This window comes from Eurypyga helias, unplaced genomic scaffold (assembly GCF_000690775.1).
Source record: "Eurypyga helias isolate BGI_N326 unplaced genomic scaffold, ASM69077v1 scaffold41101, whole genome shotgun sequence".
NCBI lineage: Eukaryota > Metazoa > Chordata > Aves > Eurypygiformes > Eurypygidae > Eurypyga > Eurypyga helias.
The window spans coordinates 1-17026 of record NW_010229624.1 but is presented as its reverse complement, the minus strand read 5'-3'; the positions used below and the strand labels follow the sequence as shown (position 1 = coordinate 17026).

Below are 17026 nucleotides of genomic sequence, written 5' to 3'. Positions count from 1 at the left end.
TTAAATTAATTTTCCCCAAGCTCAGTGTGTGTTGCCCAGGATGGTAATCAGTGAGTGATCTTTCCCTGTCCTTATCCCAACCCCTAAGTTTTTGTTATGTTTTCTCTCCCCTGCCCAGCTGAGGAGGGCAGTGACAAAGCAGCTTTGGTGGGCATCTGGCCACCAGGCAGGGTCAACCCACCACAGTGTATCAAAACATTACATCCATTTTTTTAAATAGTCTTAAAAACTCATAAAAATCCAAATATTTAGTCTTCATATATCCCAGAGATGTACACGTTCACATGTAAACAAACAAATATATGTCCACTCCACTGAGAAAACACAAATCAAGACTAAGAAATAAAATCGAAATCTAACGCTACTGTACATAAGCAAGTTCTAATATTTTTGAAATTTCTCATTTTACTGCTTTCTGGTTAGTTAGCCATAATGTAGCACTCATGAAAATTCCAACTTTAAGAAGGTCAACACTACCTGTGTGTGACCATGGTCTGATGTACACATTTATTGTAGGGTAGCAGGGACAGAGCAAGACAACACAACAACAACCCACATCTGCACTACTAACAGCAGCTATGTACATAATTTCCTTCTCGTTGTCTGAACAAAACAGAAAAATATTGGCATCTAGGTTGGTTTTTTTTTTTGGCAACAAATACATTATTTTTTTATTAACATACCCTAACGCTGACTTAAGATGATTCCCACAATTTATACAAACCCTAATAATACTGTAAGTGCTGTTTTAACACCAACGACCTGCTGTTTGTACCAACGCTACTAGCCCCTGAACAGCATGCAGAGCAAATCCCCATGTTTTCAATTTTAACATGTGAGGACAATTAATGTAAACAGCCTAAGATAGGCAACACAAACAGAATATTATGCTTCATCATGGTGATTTTTGCCATGGAATTTAAATAGAAGTGTAATGAGTGTGATGTTTCACATTCAAATTATGGTATTATTCTAAGAATCCATACCAACTTCGATTACAGTTTGGGGAAGACCTATAATCTAATGTCCATCTCAGTCACAAGACTGTTTTTTTTCCAACCTCTTAGTTCCCAAACATAAGTTTCCTACTTACTATCAATTCCTCCATAGTTAATTTTAGCTCACTGACGGCCCTCTCACTCTTCTTATTTATGTACCTGATTTTTTGCATTACTTTGTTCAGTTTTTCTATTACACTAAGAAGTCCATTAACAAGCATTATTTCTCCACAGAACGAAGCCTTTAATGATTCTTGTGAAAGCTCAGCACACCTTTTCTAATTCAGCAATAACTGACTGTGGTCAGGAAGAAACAAACAGAATACTGCAGCAGTAGTGATGTCACTAGAAAACAAGATACAATTCTACCTCTTCTGCCTCAGATCCCCTTCATACAGAGAGGGATGATACTAGCCTTCTAATTCTGTTTCACAATAGAAACTCCTGCTTTAATGGTAATTCAGTGAAAGCCCACACTCCTTTTAGTCCTCATGTCCCACCTGCATGACCTACATACGTACGATCTTTTGCTCTAGGTGTCTAATTTTACCCGTTGCATTATTCAAATGAGAGTAACCTTAGTGGGGAGGATTAAAAAAAAAAAAAAAATTCTTTACCTTCAAAAGCTGCTTGCCAATTGTTGGACTCATTTTCTCATCCACCATAAGAATTACTATTCCTCTGTCATCCATACCTCGGCGTCCTGCACGACCTGACATCTGAATGTATTCACCTGAGGATATCTAGGATAAAAAGAGGAAAAGAAAAAAAATTATATACATTGGAAAAAAAGCAAGAACATATAAAGTGCTACTTACAATTACACAGTAAATGAACATGATGTATAAAAATTAGCAAAGAAAAGTTATCTAAGACGTGAACTTTTCACAGATTGAATTAATTACTCGTAATTGATCACTGCGCTACGAAGACACAAATAATGCGTGTCAGCAGTGTCGGTTAACTAATGCTCCCCCAGCCAGTGACTTCTGTAACACAGTGCACCATTTTAGTAAGCACAAACCCCATTTTACTCACGTCTCACATGACGGAAAGTTGCTGGGCATGACAGAGATTATTAAAATGTATCTTCACCATCTTGAAATAATGTATCATCTCACTCAGATGATTCAAATGTCACACGAAATCACTGACGCCTACCAAGAGCTGTATTTCTATGCCCACTACCTGTGTAAACTGGAGAGGTTATAAAGAACTGGGACGTGGACAAGACCCAGCTACAGCTGGTTCCCCAGGTCTCAGTAAGTTACAGAACAGGATTTTTGTCACCCGTGGAACTTGCGTTCCAACAATTTTCTGCATCTCGCTTTAAGTCAATCTCAAAAACTACTTAAGGAAACCATGCTAAATCATTTCAAAACGAGAAGTTCCACATGTCTGATACCTGATGGGTAGCTAATGCTCTCATGTATCTTATGGACATGTAATCAGCCTGACTGAATCGCGAATCTGAACAGCCCAAACCAAGACTGAAGAGAGGCTGACTTCATAAAGCACACGTCAAGTCACTTGTCCTGTTCACTGCAATTTTACCATCTCTCAAAGATGAACCAGGACACTTACAAAGTTTTGCTGTGATGTCTTCTCCACCTTTATTATTATTTACATGTGAATCAAATACCTGGGTTTAGTGTTTACATTTTTTAAATTGTTTGTTTTCCAGCTGTTTAAGAACCTGTCTCTCCCTCTGCACATTTCTGTCTTTTTGTGGGCTACTCAAAATACTCTGCTGTAACAGAACAATCAGTCCTCTCCTGAGGTAAATGATCTCTTTTCTTGGGTCTGTCAAAACCTAGATTTCGTGATCATTACGCTATGATACCGAGGCCACTCACTGTCCACACTCCTGACACAGAAGATGGTATTTGGGTCTCAGTTTTGGACAAGCTGTTCAGAAATCTCAGTCTAATCCAATGTCCACTGCTAATCTGTGTTTGATGCCCTTTTGCTGTGGGTATTAAAACAAATACTTTCATGCATAATCCGAGGAATCTTGTCTTCAAGAACTGGTACACTAAGTATAAATGGATTAGTGAACAAAGAAAGATTTTTAGAAGTTATTTTCCCTTACATTTAAATGTGTATGTTGAGAGTAAATTTAATCCTAATAGGTTTCAATAACACAATTCAGTTATTCTCCAGAACTCATTTTTCACTTACCCATCGGAAATCTTTTCCATCAAATTTGCTGGCACTTGTAAATAACACAGTCCTGGCTGGCATATTAATTCCCATAGCAAAAGTCTCTGTTGCAAACAAGGCCTAAATAAACAGACTGAAGTTACAAAGGCGAAAACAAAGGCTCTTAAGCAAATGTGCAAATACTCAGAGATTGCTACACAAAACCTCTCCAGATTTTACTACTTATATACCGTCAACATAGGTGCATTCAATATTTAAAAACTGGTCCCAAACCATTCTTTCTCCCTTCCCGTATTTCCTCTGGGAAAACATGGGACCATGTAAGAGACTCCAAAAGAAAACACAAGGGGGATCAAATGATAATAATGAAAAACAATAGTGGATTTCCACATTCAAAGTTGTAAGAAGAAAACAGCAATTAACTACCCAAACAAAATACCATAATCTTTATCTAAGGTTAGATTTTTCTGAATGTACATCCCTCAGGGCAACCAACAAACAGCTTGATAAATATCTAGAGTTGTTTATAGGAGCAAAATGTATCATGAAACTGTTGAAGAAAATATTAGACATTGTAAATTTAAATACTTAGAATAAACTCTAGAACACTTAAAACTAGAGCTGTAATTGTGCACTAACATAAGACATTTGAGGCAAAGTAAAGACTTTTCCTTATAGAGAATAAATAAAAAGAAAAGCTTCAAGAATCGCTTTTTCAGGTAACAATGGAGGCATTTATGCAAATACTTGCATTTTTCAAGGCGATGGAGCTGCAGCTCATTACACCAACTAACCTGTGCCACTGAACAGCTACAGGCTACCAGAGGTGCTGTGGGCACTCGCAGAAGCCAGCATGTAGACTCACAGAACAGAGCCTATCCAAACTTTGTACGTGTCTAGGGTTTGTTTGGGTTTTTTTAATTGCCTACTTACAGGTAAACACAATATACAAAAGAAGTTTTTGCTAACTAAAAAGCCTCATGCTTCCTGCACAGAATCACATTCATAACACAAAGCACTTTTCAGTTTGGCATGTGCCAAACTTTCAGTGCCAAATCTATCACCTTTTTCAGTCAGGAGCAGATCTCCACTACAATATCATTGTGCATTCTAAGATAAGACATACTTCTCAGTGTTTCAGCATTAATGACTTTGTATTCAGCACAGCGAAAAAACTAAATATTGACATGAAATATATATACCTTTATTAGGCCCTCGGAGAAAAGAATTTCTATGGTTTCTTTCAAGATAGGAAGCAGACCACCATGATGGATACCAATTCCTCGCTTCAGAAGAGGAAGTATATGCTCAACCTGAGCAGAAATACAGAAAGACCAGTAAACAAATTATTACTTCTTATTAAAAAATAAAACCTGTGTGGAAAACCTCAACACTGCCCTTAGTGTTCATGTAATTCCCTATTTCCTAATTTAAAATACAATTAATATAGCTTCAATATTATTTTCCAGTTAGAACTAGGAATTATATAAAGGATAAAGCCAGAGTCCAATCTTTTCAGTATACCAGTCTTAAATTGGGTTGGGCCAACTGTGAAGCTAATTTACACATGCAGTCAGTATTTAAATTTGCCTCTATTAAAAAAAAAAAAAAAGCTAATTTAAAATCATTTTTGGACACAGCAATCTTGGGATGCACGAGATATTTTGTTTCAATTTTAGTTGCAGTGATTTCACTTACTGATATGTGCTGCAAAACACTGAAGTTGGCACCAGGAGAGCCGTACAAGGAAATTCAGGCTGTAAATGACTGAATTAATTTCTTAAACTCTAAAAACATTATACTTCAAACAAGTACCTACATAAACTTAGCTCTGTCTCATTTTTTCCTTTGGAAACAAAGATTCTCATTAACAATCTATTAACACTTGCTTACCACATCCAAACCTAATCCTCAGAATACACTTTTGAGGTATCATTGTTCAGAGACCAAAACTGCTTACTTGGATATCATGCCACTGCTACAAGCTTATAAAAACCCCCAGCACATAACACGTTGTGTACTGGATTCCTATTATCCATTTTTCTCAAGTTCAAACAGATGTGTGGAAGTCAAAGGAAGTAGACACGGCCAAAAATTAAAACGTTTTTTTGTTTCAAGGAGAACTTGGCTACGCTCACAACAGAGATCACTACATTAAGAAATGATGTACAGAAATAAATAAAAGAAAACGGAGGACAGAAAAAAATTACAGTTTCAGTATTTGCTGCGAAAGTACTGAATCCTGTAATATACCGTGACATAGAAGCTTGCCTTTTTTCCACTGTAAAGATACTCACTATGCTTAATCATTACACAATAAATTAGAATGCAGGTGAATTAATTCAACTTTTTTAAAGGCTCAGCAGTCAAAAACTGATAAAGTGCATACTGCACTCTCATCTGAACTATTTCCAGACAGTTTTAAGCCAGATATATCTTTCTAAGCCCTTATGTTTACTTAAAAATATAATAATAAAAAAAAAAATTTCACAGGGTAGGAATGCCATAGTTAATTCTGGCACATGTAATTTGCTGGAATCACAGCTGGAAGGAACCTTCACCACTGAGTCCTATTTCACAATGCCAAGGAGCAATGCAAAAGATATTAAAACCCAGGGAGATGTATAAGAATATCCAGTTCATGATTTCTGTACCCACTACAACAGAGCCACAGCCTCAAAAGTTGCAGAAAACAGGAGAGCAGCAGCTACCTTTATTCAATCTCCACTCACCTGAGGAAGCTTTTTGTCTTCATCTGACAGACAATCAATTGCGTTATTGAACACTTCTTCAACCATCTTTTTTTCTTCATCTAAGAAGGCAATTCAAAAATTGTTACAAAATCCAGAAGGCTGACACCATGTGCAAATAAAGCGTTCCCACATTCTAATATTTACAGAAGTTTACAATAAAAATAGTGTGGAAGAATGAACTCTACACAAAACCACCCACATCGGGTCAGACAATCAAAACTTGAACATGAGCATGAAATGGTAACCAGAAGTAGATGCTCAGGGAAAAGGAAAACAGAGCAAACCTGGCAGAGTAATCCAAACTTCAGCAACTCCCAAGCTTGGGATTTCTCAGTTTTATATACTTTCTGCCTATTTCATAAACCTCCCCATTTCTCTTCTATCCACTAGTACCTGCCTGCATGGACATAAGAGGCTCTTCCTCTTCCCCACTAATTCTCAAAGTTTACATCCCCTCTACTTAAGCAGTACCCCAAACATGCAAATATTGGATCAAGTAACCAACAACTGTGAATAGTTCACAAACATTAAATGATACACTGATTTACAACAGATGCCTTATTTTTGTTACAACTCTTAATTTCCAAGAAGCTATGAATTTAGACTTGTTTCCCAAGCTTGGTCTTAATCCAAAATGAAAAAATCTTCTTTGTTTACCTTTTTGAGATTTTTCAGATAAGAAGGGGGAGGAAGCAAAGAAAGAAAACTGGATTGAATAGTCGAGAAAAACAGTCTAGTGGTTTGTTATACAGTTGCTTTGACTTGGAGAGAATACTAATTTTCCTAATGAACATGAAAATTTTGAGAAATACATTTGCTTTGATCAATCTTCTCCTAACAGAGACAGAATTTTCTACAAAGTCTTGTGCTATTATTACAGCGAACAGGATTTTGGAGAAAGAAACAAAGATTAAAATAGAAGAACGAATCAGCATCGTGATGACGAACTACTTTCTGCACCAACAGTTTACTACTGAAAGTGGCCTGATGTAACAGCACAGTAAATGAAAAAGCAATACATATTTTTCACTTGTTTTCACACACGAAGTGCCAAAGGAAATAAAAATATCTAACCAGAGTAACATTTCACATTAAAATACAATCCTGAATAAAACTGTATTTTATTCATCTGTACCTGTATTGAAATCTAACTTTGTCATCTGAAGTGCATAGGCCTCGCAGTCTTTCTTACTGAAGCTGAAAATGATCACAGGTTGGAAATTCCTTTCCATTATCATCTTCACAATCTTAAAAACATTTGAAGGACCTGCAGAGAGATTACATTAACTTAAATGTAATTTTAGCAAAATAAAATACCTTAATGGATGAGACATAAGCACAACATCCATACAACTTTGTTGTGTTACACAAAAAGTTACTTTAGAATGGGATTCAAACTCACCTTTCGTTCCTCCTTTCCTGCCTTTCTGGTCCCCTTTTGCTAAGTCTCCTGCATCTCTAAGCACTTGCATTGCAGTATTAAAATTATCTTCTCTGAAATCTCCCTGGATATAAAACACAACCTTTGTAAGCAATTACTTCTTACACAGCCCGCTTAAAAATGTTGGTGCTTTGCACAGCCAGTACCATTACCCCGTATTTTCAGGCAGAAGGACAAAACCAATGCATAAGCTAGCAAATGAGTTTACTAGGTCAGTGGCACACCCCAGAATTACAGTGGTGACTCTGAAGTTATTGTTCTACCCACCACACCAACAACCCTAGACCTGTCGATGACACAATACCACAACTGGTTTTAGGACTGTCTGCATGAAACTGCACTGCCCCCTGAAGACCAAGTTTCAAGTGCAGTACTACTGCTTATGGCATTAGCTACTGATGTGCAAGTCAATGACGAATTTTTAACAGGATGTTACTTCAAAATCAGCAGGACAGAAAAATTTAAATGCTACTATGTTTTCTTTTAAGTGAGAAACAGTACAAGAAACATTAGCGACTTCACAGATTTACAGAAAGCAGCATGCACTTTAGAAAACAAAGCAAGGATGAGGGCAGTTAAGATATCTTACTCAGCTGACTACGTGACATTAGAAAATAAAACCAATGTCTTCTATAAAACTCAAAAAAAACCCCAGCAATTCAGAGACCACTGTCGCCCATTTGTACTTCATTTTAGCCCAAACATCATTTGTACAGCCAATCCAAATTTTGCAAGACATCAAGCTTGTGACTGATATGCAAGGAGAAAGATCTTTCAAACAAGCTGAATATTCCTTACATTTTCATCAACGACCAGATGGAGTCCATCTCCTCCTGCTGGGAATATATAATGCTGCAGTGGAGTGGGTCGATAGTCAGTGTAAATCACATGGCAAGGCTATAAAGAACAGCACACATATAAATATTTAATGTTTCTAGTTGCTTCGTAGAAAAACATGCTTGATGGAAAATCTGATACATTATTATCAAGATACATCTTTCTAATAGCCAGAAAGTAAGACTCACAGAAACTAAGACAACAGATTCTTTCTTGAGTATGGGTATCATACTTAAGATGTTGCTTAAGAAAATGAAAGTTTGCAAATCCTTTAGAAGAAGATAAGTTGGTTAAAAAAATTATTTCTCAGAACACAAGAAGTAGGGACAGGTAATATTTCCTTCTGTATTATTACACAGACTCAAAACCCTAACACCTTTAACACCAAAGGAAAAACTGCTACCTTCTATTTTGTAAAAAAGCCTGTTCCTTACATCACACCTGAAAAAGGCACACAGTAGACTTTTAAAAACACTTAAAAGTTTTAATGCAAGGAAAAAACTTGTTCAGAAAAAAACAAAAGAAACAAAACACTTCCTTTAAAACACTTAAGTGAATCTGCTTTACAAAAAATCACAGCCTAGTGTTCTGCAAAGTAAGTCAAGGTTTTGTGCCAAGCTTAAATAGACATCTCTTACACTACACTCCTTCCATCACAAACAACATAAGAATCAATCTCTGGGGTATTTTTAAAATTGGAACAACCTCCTGTGGATATTAACTTCCCAAATTCTAAATCCCATATTCTTTGCTGCAAAAGCATCTCTTAAAGAAACAGAGTAAAATAAACATAACGTTATGGGACAGGATAGATTCTTTACATTCCTCTTTCCTCACTTTGTTTGCATACATATATCGTGTTTCTGGGGGATTTATAATTTAATTTTGACTTCTATATGGCCTTTTTACAGAGCTCTTCAAACAAATTCTTCAAATAATCTCGTCTATCAGCCCTCTGAAAATCATGGTACGTTCCCCATGTTTCATGACTCAGAATCTTTGTTGAAATCAGGCTGGTGTCTAAGTAAGCATGCAAAATCAACTTTAAAGAAAGAGCTTGAATCTCGCCGTGTAGAACCAATGGCCAGTACAGCTGCAAAAGCTACGAGTGCAACCACAGAAGCCTGGAGTGATCTATACCATCATTTATAAGCAATATGAAGATGACTAAAAAGACACTCAAAGGTTCATTTCTCACCAGCCAAAGAGACAGTATTATGCCACAAGACAACACGGCTGGAGGTAGAGCACATCAGACACTTTACCTGTTTGTGAAGATGGCAGATCCATTCAGCAAACTGACGGGCATTTGGAATCGTTGCAGAAAGAAACACATAATGAACATTGTCAGGGAGCAAAATAATTGTCTCTTCCCAAACCACACCACGTTCTGAAAATGGAAAAGTCACACAGGAAATTTAGGTGACAAAAGCTTGTTTTTCAGCTCTGAAGCTAAAGAACAGCATGCTTAATGACAAAAATAACAGAAACTGAAAAAGAAAAAAAAAGCCTCCCCTACACAAATGGGGTATAACAAATGCCATGTTTTCTTTTTTCCTTGGCAAAGAAAACACAGACTACAATAACTATCTTATAAACGTTCAGCAGAAAACAAACTCTGAATTATTTATGCACAAAGATAACTGATTTTTAGAGAGAATAAAGATTTTATTCTTCAAAAAAAAAGTAATTGTTCTTGGGGAAAAAGATTTCTTGAAAAGAAAAAAATGTACAGATAGAATACCTGAATCTCTCATGTAGTGGATTTCATCAAAAATAACCCATGCGACCTCTCGCATAACCTCAGAACCTCTGTAGAGCATACTTCTCAAAATCTAGAAAAGAAAAAAAAAATGGGGATCACATGACATAACAGCCACATGTTACAGAGAAGTCAGTAAGAAACTCCAGAATTTTCGGTTCACATTTACACGGCAACATGAAACAGTATGTAACCCTGCCCATTGCAGGAGGGTTGGAACTAGATGATCTTTAAGGTCCCTTCCAAACCAAACTATTCTGTGATTCTATGATTCATTCTATGATTCTATTTTGCACACAACTTAAAAGCGTTTATAGATCAGCTGTGAGATGCTTTCCAATTTGATTCCAACCTAACAAATCTCATGAAGTGATATGAGCCAGTTTCTCTACAATAACACTGAAAGAACATGAAAGAACAAAACATTGTTTTTCTTCCAGCCCCTATGTGGCAGTATATTTGTTACAGGTCTACAGAACTACTTCTGCCTAGCCACCTTCTTCCCGCATCCTAATGGCGAACCTCTCTGTGATCAAGAGGAAATCTTTTTGTCAGAAATCGAGTCATCCTGTTTCTCCGCTCCAACCTTCCCCTACCAGAATTTTCTCCGTAAGACTCTAGTCCTGCGAGGTAAAGACAGAAAGAGGAAAATTCCAACATATGGCTAGACAGATTTCTACAACAGAAATACGACAGAACTGTGCCAACAGTACTTTGTTACCAAGGGTGAAAAGCTGTATATTGCTGGAGTACTAGCATCTAGTGTGAACCACCCAACAGTCACTCAGTGATTTTTCCTCTCCCCGTTTTGTTTCCCTAGAACAAAATACTGACCCTACTGGATTCACTAAGTCTGACTGACTTTCAGTACTTCACACCTATCCAAAGAAAACTCAGCGTCTTCAACATTCAGGAAATTAAGTTCTGCCTTTCTCCATGTGAGAATCAAAGTTCATGACCAATAGTCCAAAAGTATGAATTTACAGAGATTATCCTACCTTTTTCAATAACCAAAAGCCAGAACATTAGAGAGAGGCATAATGAACTTTTCAACATTTGGTACCCTAATTGGGCTTATTATAACAACTTTAATATCATCAGACCTTCTCAGCCAATAAAGGGTAGAAGGAAACAATGACAGATCAAGAAGTAATGTCTGATCTTACCTCGGTTGTCATTACCAGACAAGAAGCTGTAGGATTAATGGTGACATCTCCAGTCATCAAACCAACATCCTGAAATTCTTCATACATCTCACGGTACTTCTGATTACTCAAAGCTTTAATTGGACTTGTAAATATGACACGTTGTTTCTCCCTCAATGCCAGGGCAATTGCATACCTGTATTTAAACATTATACATATTAAAGCTATCAGGAAGACACATTCAGAGCATATTTCTTTAATCTCCTGCTTAAAAAAATAAAATATGCAGTTCAGAACACGAATAGAATGATATGACATTTCATATCTAGATTATTTATCTCAGTGCAATCTTGACTCAATTACTTATGCCCCTGTGGAGAGTGACAAACCACTGACAAGTTAACCGATTCTCATGGACATCGGAGCACTTCTAGTTTAATCTAAAAACCTAACTGTTACTGCCTCATGACAAACTATTACCATTTGAACACATGCCGTAATGTTACTACATGTACATCTCACTTCTCAGGTCAGCAAAGCCTCTCCCCTGTCAGACCCAACCCTGACCAAAAACATACGCTATCTTTTAAAGATTTCTTGTCTGATGAACAACAAGTTGCAAATTAAATCAAAACAGGGTATCTGACAAAGCAAAGTAACACACAAGAAACTCCTTTTTAGTTACAGCCAGGGGCTAGAAAACAAAACTGTTTCTTCTAAATTCATGCAAATCTGTATTACAGAAACTCTCCTTTAATCTATACAACATTTCAATAAAACCAGATTGTTCAAAAATAAAAGGTAAGCTTAAACAAAACTCAACCTTTGACTAGTCATTAAACAAGATGAAAGAAGTGATGTTTACATTCAAGAGTAGTCAACTCAGTTCTAACACTGATGGACCAAACTCTGTATCCAGAAAGTGAGACACAACAGCTACTGGTGGTTCAACAAAGTGACACTGCAAACATCACACCATTCTCTTATTAGAGCCTGTCAGAAAATTACTTACTCTGCACAAACAGTTTTACCAGCTGATGTGTGAGCCGACACCAACACTGACTGGTTATTATCTACACAAAGAATAGCTTCGCTCTGAAAGGCGTCAAGAATAAATGGATATTCCTAAAAAGACAGCAAGCAAAAGCATTACATATTTTTAACACAGATTGTTACTTCCAACTCCAACTTTCAACTTCCAATTTTGCGACTGATGGAGTGTGTAAACTACAGGCAGAAATTAAATCCCATGGGTATTTGTAACTTCAACTGATCTTAATTCAGTACTTGGCAACAACTTCGTATTCAAATAATTTTATCTAACACCACACTTAAGTTCTTTGCTTATGTCTCATCACATCAAATGAAAATCTTGCCCCAATGACTTAATCTTCTCTCATTTAGGAAGAGAAACTACAGTGTGCAACTGAAGCCTGAAACTGATGTTGGAGAATAGAACTGAAATTACAACAGCCTATCCACCCCATTCAACCACATCACTTTATTCTTCCAAATTTAAAATACAGAAACATAGTCTTCCTTATGACAGGCCATATTTTAAAGATACCCATCCCCAAGCCTTACGGACAAAGTATGTAACTTTTCCCTCTATCCTCATCTACTGTCTAAAGCACAGGCAAAAAGAAAAAATAAATGCAATCCATCACATACTTTTGCAGGTTTTCCAGTTCTTGGCTTCAGACCTGTGAAGTCTTTATCTGCTGGAAGTGCAACCTATAAAATACATTTTAAATAAAAGCAGTTATAGAATTCTTGATGTCAACTCCAGTGACTTGACAAGCTATGAAGAGCTGGGGCAGGAAATGTAAAGTGCATGAAAACTAATTTGAATTTCTATTACTTGTGTTCTCTGAGCTCATGTGTCAAGGCTTCCTTCCTTCGTCTGAGTTTTTCAATCTGTATGTCTATCCTCTTGCCCCAACAATGCTCCTTCTCTCAATCCTCTGATAGCCCCTACTGCCTTGTGTGAAATATTTCTGCTTCACCTCCTTGAAATACTAGCTCTTCAGGCCAAGGCACAGTCACAGATTCTGGCCAATGGACATTAGAAGAATATATTCAGCTCATACAGGAAACAATCCCTTTCCAAGGGCAGTGTATTTATACAGGTAAAGTTCCAGTATCTAACATTCATTCATACTAAATATTTAAAGTCTCTTCAGTTACTAAGTGTTGGCAAACCTCTACCAGACATCTCAAGGTAGGAAACACTGTACAGATACATAGGCTTTAAACCTGTATCATCAACTGCATATACAGTTCCTACATTACAAAGGTCTAATCATACAGGGTATGTGAATGTGACCGTAATTAATTTGAGCTAGTTCTGGAAGACAGCACAGAAAAGAAAATGATCATAAAAGTACAAGTGAGTTAAAATTTACATATTTCATTCTCACAGAAATTCTTTCTGACAATCATCTTCGGATGAAAGATGACTTCAAAAAAATTTCAGCATTAATACTTCTGATTTTTCATATTTTAAATTGGATTTATGTCCATTAACATAATTTGAAAATGCATAGTTTTCATTATTGTGCTTTTACCTAAAAGACTTTTTTCCGTTTTTACCAAAATGTAAGTTTCGACAGCAATCAGCCTTACAAGAAAGCCTCTCATTCTTGAGCCGGAGCAGCAAAATATTTCAAATCAGTGCTGCCCAATTGGATCACGCTACGAACACAGACCTATTTTAACAACCCCCAGCTTTTCCTCAACAACAAACAGTACTCAGAATGTGCTTGGTAAGTTTCAAATATGGAAACGTATCAACATAATCAGAGTCTTTCACAATCACTAGATTTATTGCAAGTATCATTTAAACTGCCTCTGGAAAGATATTCTATTAAATTTTAAAGTGCTTTCTGTGCATGCTCAGTGCCAGATATAGACCTCAAACTCCTTAAACCCTGTTATACCTTAAATATAACATGAAATAACATATCTGCCTGAGGGTAGGAAGGCTTTGCAGAGGGATCTGGACAGGTTAGATCCATGGGCCCAGGCCACTGTATGAGGTTCAACAAGGCCAAGTGCCAGGTCCCATACTTGGGCCGCAACAACCCCCTGCAACGCTACAGGCCTGGGGAAGAGCGCTGGGAAAGCTGCGTGGTGGAAAAGGACCTGGGGGTGTTGGTCGACAGGCAACTGAATATGAGCCAGCAGTGTGTCCAGGTGGCCGAGAACGCCAACGGCATCCTGGCCTGCATCAGGAACAGTGTGGCCAGCAGGACCAGGGCAGGGATTGTCCCCCTGTATTGGGCACTGGTGAGGCCTCACCTCAAATCACGTGTTCAGTTTTGGGCCCCTCACTGCAAGAAAGACACTGAGGTGCTGGGTTGTGTTCAGAGAAGGACAACGGAGCTGGGGTAGGGGCTGGGGCACAAGTTAGTCTAGAGAAGAGGAGGCTGAGGGGAGACCTTATCACTCTCTGCAACTCCCTGAAAGCACCTCTCTGTGCTGCAGATAGGTGGATGTTGGTCGCTCATCCCAAGTGACAGGACGAGAGGAAACGGCCTCAAGTTGAGCCAGGGGAGCTTTAGATTGGATATCAGGAAAAATTTCTTCACCAAAAGGGTTGTCAGGCATTGGAACAGGCTGCCCAGGGAAGTGGTTGAGTCACCATCCCTGGAGGGATTTGAGACGTGTGGACACGGTTTAGTAGTGGCATTAGCAGTGCTAGGTTGGACTTGATCTTTTCCAATCTATATGATTCTATGATACACTAAGTACAAGTGCAATAAACACTATTATTATGCTGGCAGTAATAGATAAAGTCCTATGAAACAAGCCTCTACTTTTCATGTGCATTTTCATTGCACTCACCTCATGTGTACAACCTTCAACAGTTTCCACAGCTTGCACCTTTACTTGAGGCATCAGGTCTGCCAGACTGAAAACACACAAGTTAGGATTGCCGACAAGGTATACAAATTCCCGTTTTCTTCATAAACCTGAAAATGTTGAACTTCCCTTCTACTATTAACTGCACCATTAAAAGAAGGATGCACAAACTTGAAAGAGCTGACACTACTACCGGGACTAAGAACACCTGTAAGTGTTAAAATTTTGCTACTATATGAATCTACTCCAGCCACTGCTCTGGGATTTGCAACACTTAAAAACTTGCACCACAAATCAGCACTTGGATCACATTTGCTCACACAAAATTTTGGGATTAAATGGGGACTGGTTTTTCCCCAGTATACAACAAAGCAAGACCTGTACTTGTGCTACTAGTCAGGACACTGAAGCAACTGCAGCCTGAAGCACCCCAAGCTGCTACCTGAAGATGGCAGTCCTTTTTTCTTTACCAGTCTTCTGTCATGGTCACAAGAAGGAGGTAGTGTCTCACTGCCTAAAACTGTTCTTTTCTGACATTTAGTAAGATACTGTGGGCAAGTATAACTTCTACTGAGACCACCAACACAGAAACTGATTTAAAATGTTGACTCTGCCTCCATTTTGCTTCTATACAGGCACCCTTTGTTTACAGTGTTCTGTCTTGTCATGACTTTATCACAGAAAATCTTACTTTGAACTTAAGAAAAATTACCATGTAAGACCAAATGACAATCCAGACCAAAATTCTGTCTGACAGAAGTCAGTCATGCATCATCCAGATAAAAGTATAAGAACTCAGCTAGCACGTAATTTTTATTTCTGTAGTAGACTCTTCTACATCTTGAGCTAGGAGGTACACCCCTGCATCTGGCAACTCTGGATGAACTTTTTCTTCCATGAACCCTTCTAATGATTTTCTGAACCAGCCTAAACTTTAAAGTTCCAAAGAATCTGTTCTGATACACCAAGCTGAAAAAGTGCCCACACTGTCCTTTCAATCTGTTTTCAAACCCCCTTATAATACCTGTCATGAAGTTCTGGAAAGAAAACAGGGAGAGACACACAGATCCTAAAGCAGAGAAATGGTATTCTGGCTTCCCTTCAGCTGCCTTATCTCCCCAGCTGTCTACAGGTGCAAGTACACCCCTCTCTCCCTGACAAAGATCTGCGATTTGTGCTCAAATTCACTTCACTTAAGATTCCAAATATTCACTGTAGTTACAATCTCACATGCCTCAAAAGCCTTGTTCCTATATCCTTGGTCAAATTCTCCCTCCTGTATCCCAAGCCAATTATGTTTTCCAGTGGTGTGTTACACAGCAAGCCTGATCCCTCCCATCTGCCTCACTGCTTACCTCTTGCTATATGTCTGAAACCAACACAATTGCTTTGACCAAGAACCACCCATCCATATGCAGTAACAACAAATACACGAACATTTCACACTGCAGTTGCCTATCTGCCTGCAGTATTATTTTAAGCATACCCAGTGCTCGTCACTGCTGAGCTTAACTACCAGCACATCCTCACCTATACAGATAATGGAAAAACAACTTCATATGCCTATTCATCTTTATATGAAAATACTGCAAGGCTACTTATATCAACTATTCACACCTAGCATATAGCTAACCAGTATGTCTTGCTATGATTTCCTTATATTAAGCTGGGCACTTACTTAACATCTTCTGATACATCTTCCAATTTTGGCTTCTTCCCCGAAATGGCATCTTCAGTACCATCAACCTCAACTTGCCTTTTCAGCCTCCCTGTCACAGCTACTGAAGATTTTTCCTCTGATCGATTTCTGCAACATAGACAACAAACGTACTGCTTCACTCTTCTATGCATGCATTTTCACAAACACATCACCTGTCCGGTGGGTAACAGTGATCACCCTGCATTCAGGGCACAAATCAGCGTACTCCACGCACGAAAACCACCCTGAGTTTTCAAACCACTTCGGGGATGAGCTTGCCACCATATCCCTGCGCTCCCCAATCGCCCCCTGCGCCAGGGCTAGCTACAGCTTTGGTGGCAGGAATCCCAGGAAATCGCGTCCC

The 17026-nt window shown here is 38.1% G+C and overlaps 1 protein-coding gene across 1 annotated transcript; it reads right to left on the bottom strand.

Annotated features, from left to right (window-relative positions):
* Nucleotides 1–1615: 1615 nt before the first annotated feature.
* LOC104516217 (superkiller viralicidic activity 2-like 2) lies at nt 1616–16770 on the bottom strand (the record flags this gene model as incomplete). Its single annotated transcript, XM_010160480.1, has 14 exons — nt 1616–1741; nt 3180–3281; nt 4364–4474; nt 5894–5973; nt 7050–7181; nt 7317–7419; nt 8154–8252; nt 9458–9582; nt 9937–10027; nt 11121–11295; nt 12112–12224; nt 12771–12833; nt 14946–15012; nt 16642–16770. Coding segments are annotated over 14 exons (1516 nt in total), but the record flags the coding sequence as incomplete, so codon positions are not given.
* Between the last annotated feature and the right edge of the window lie 256 nt (nt 16771–17026).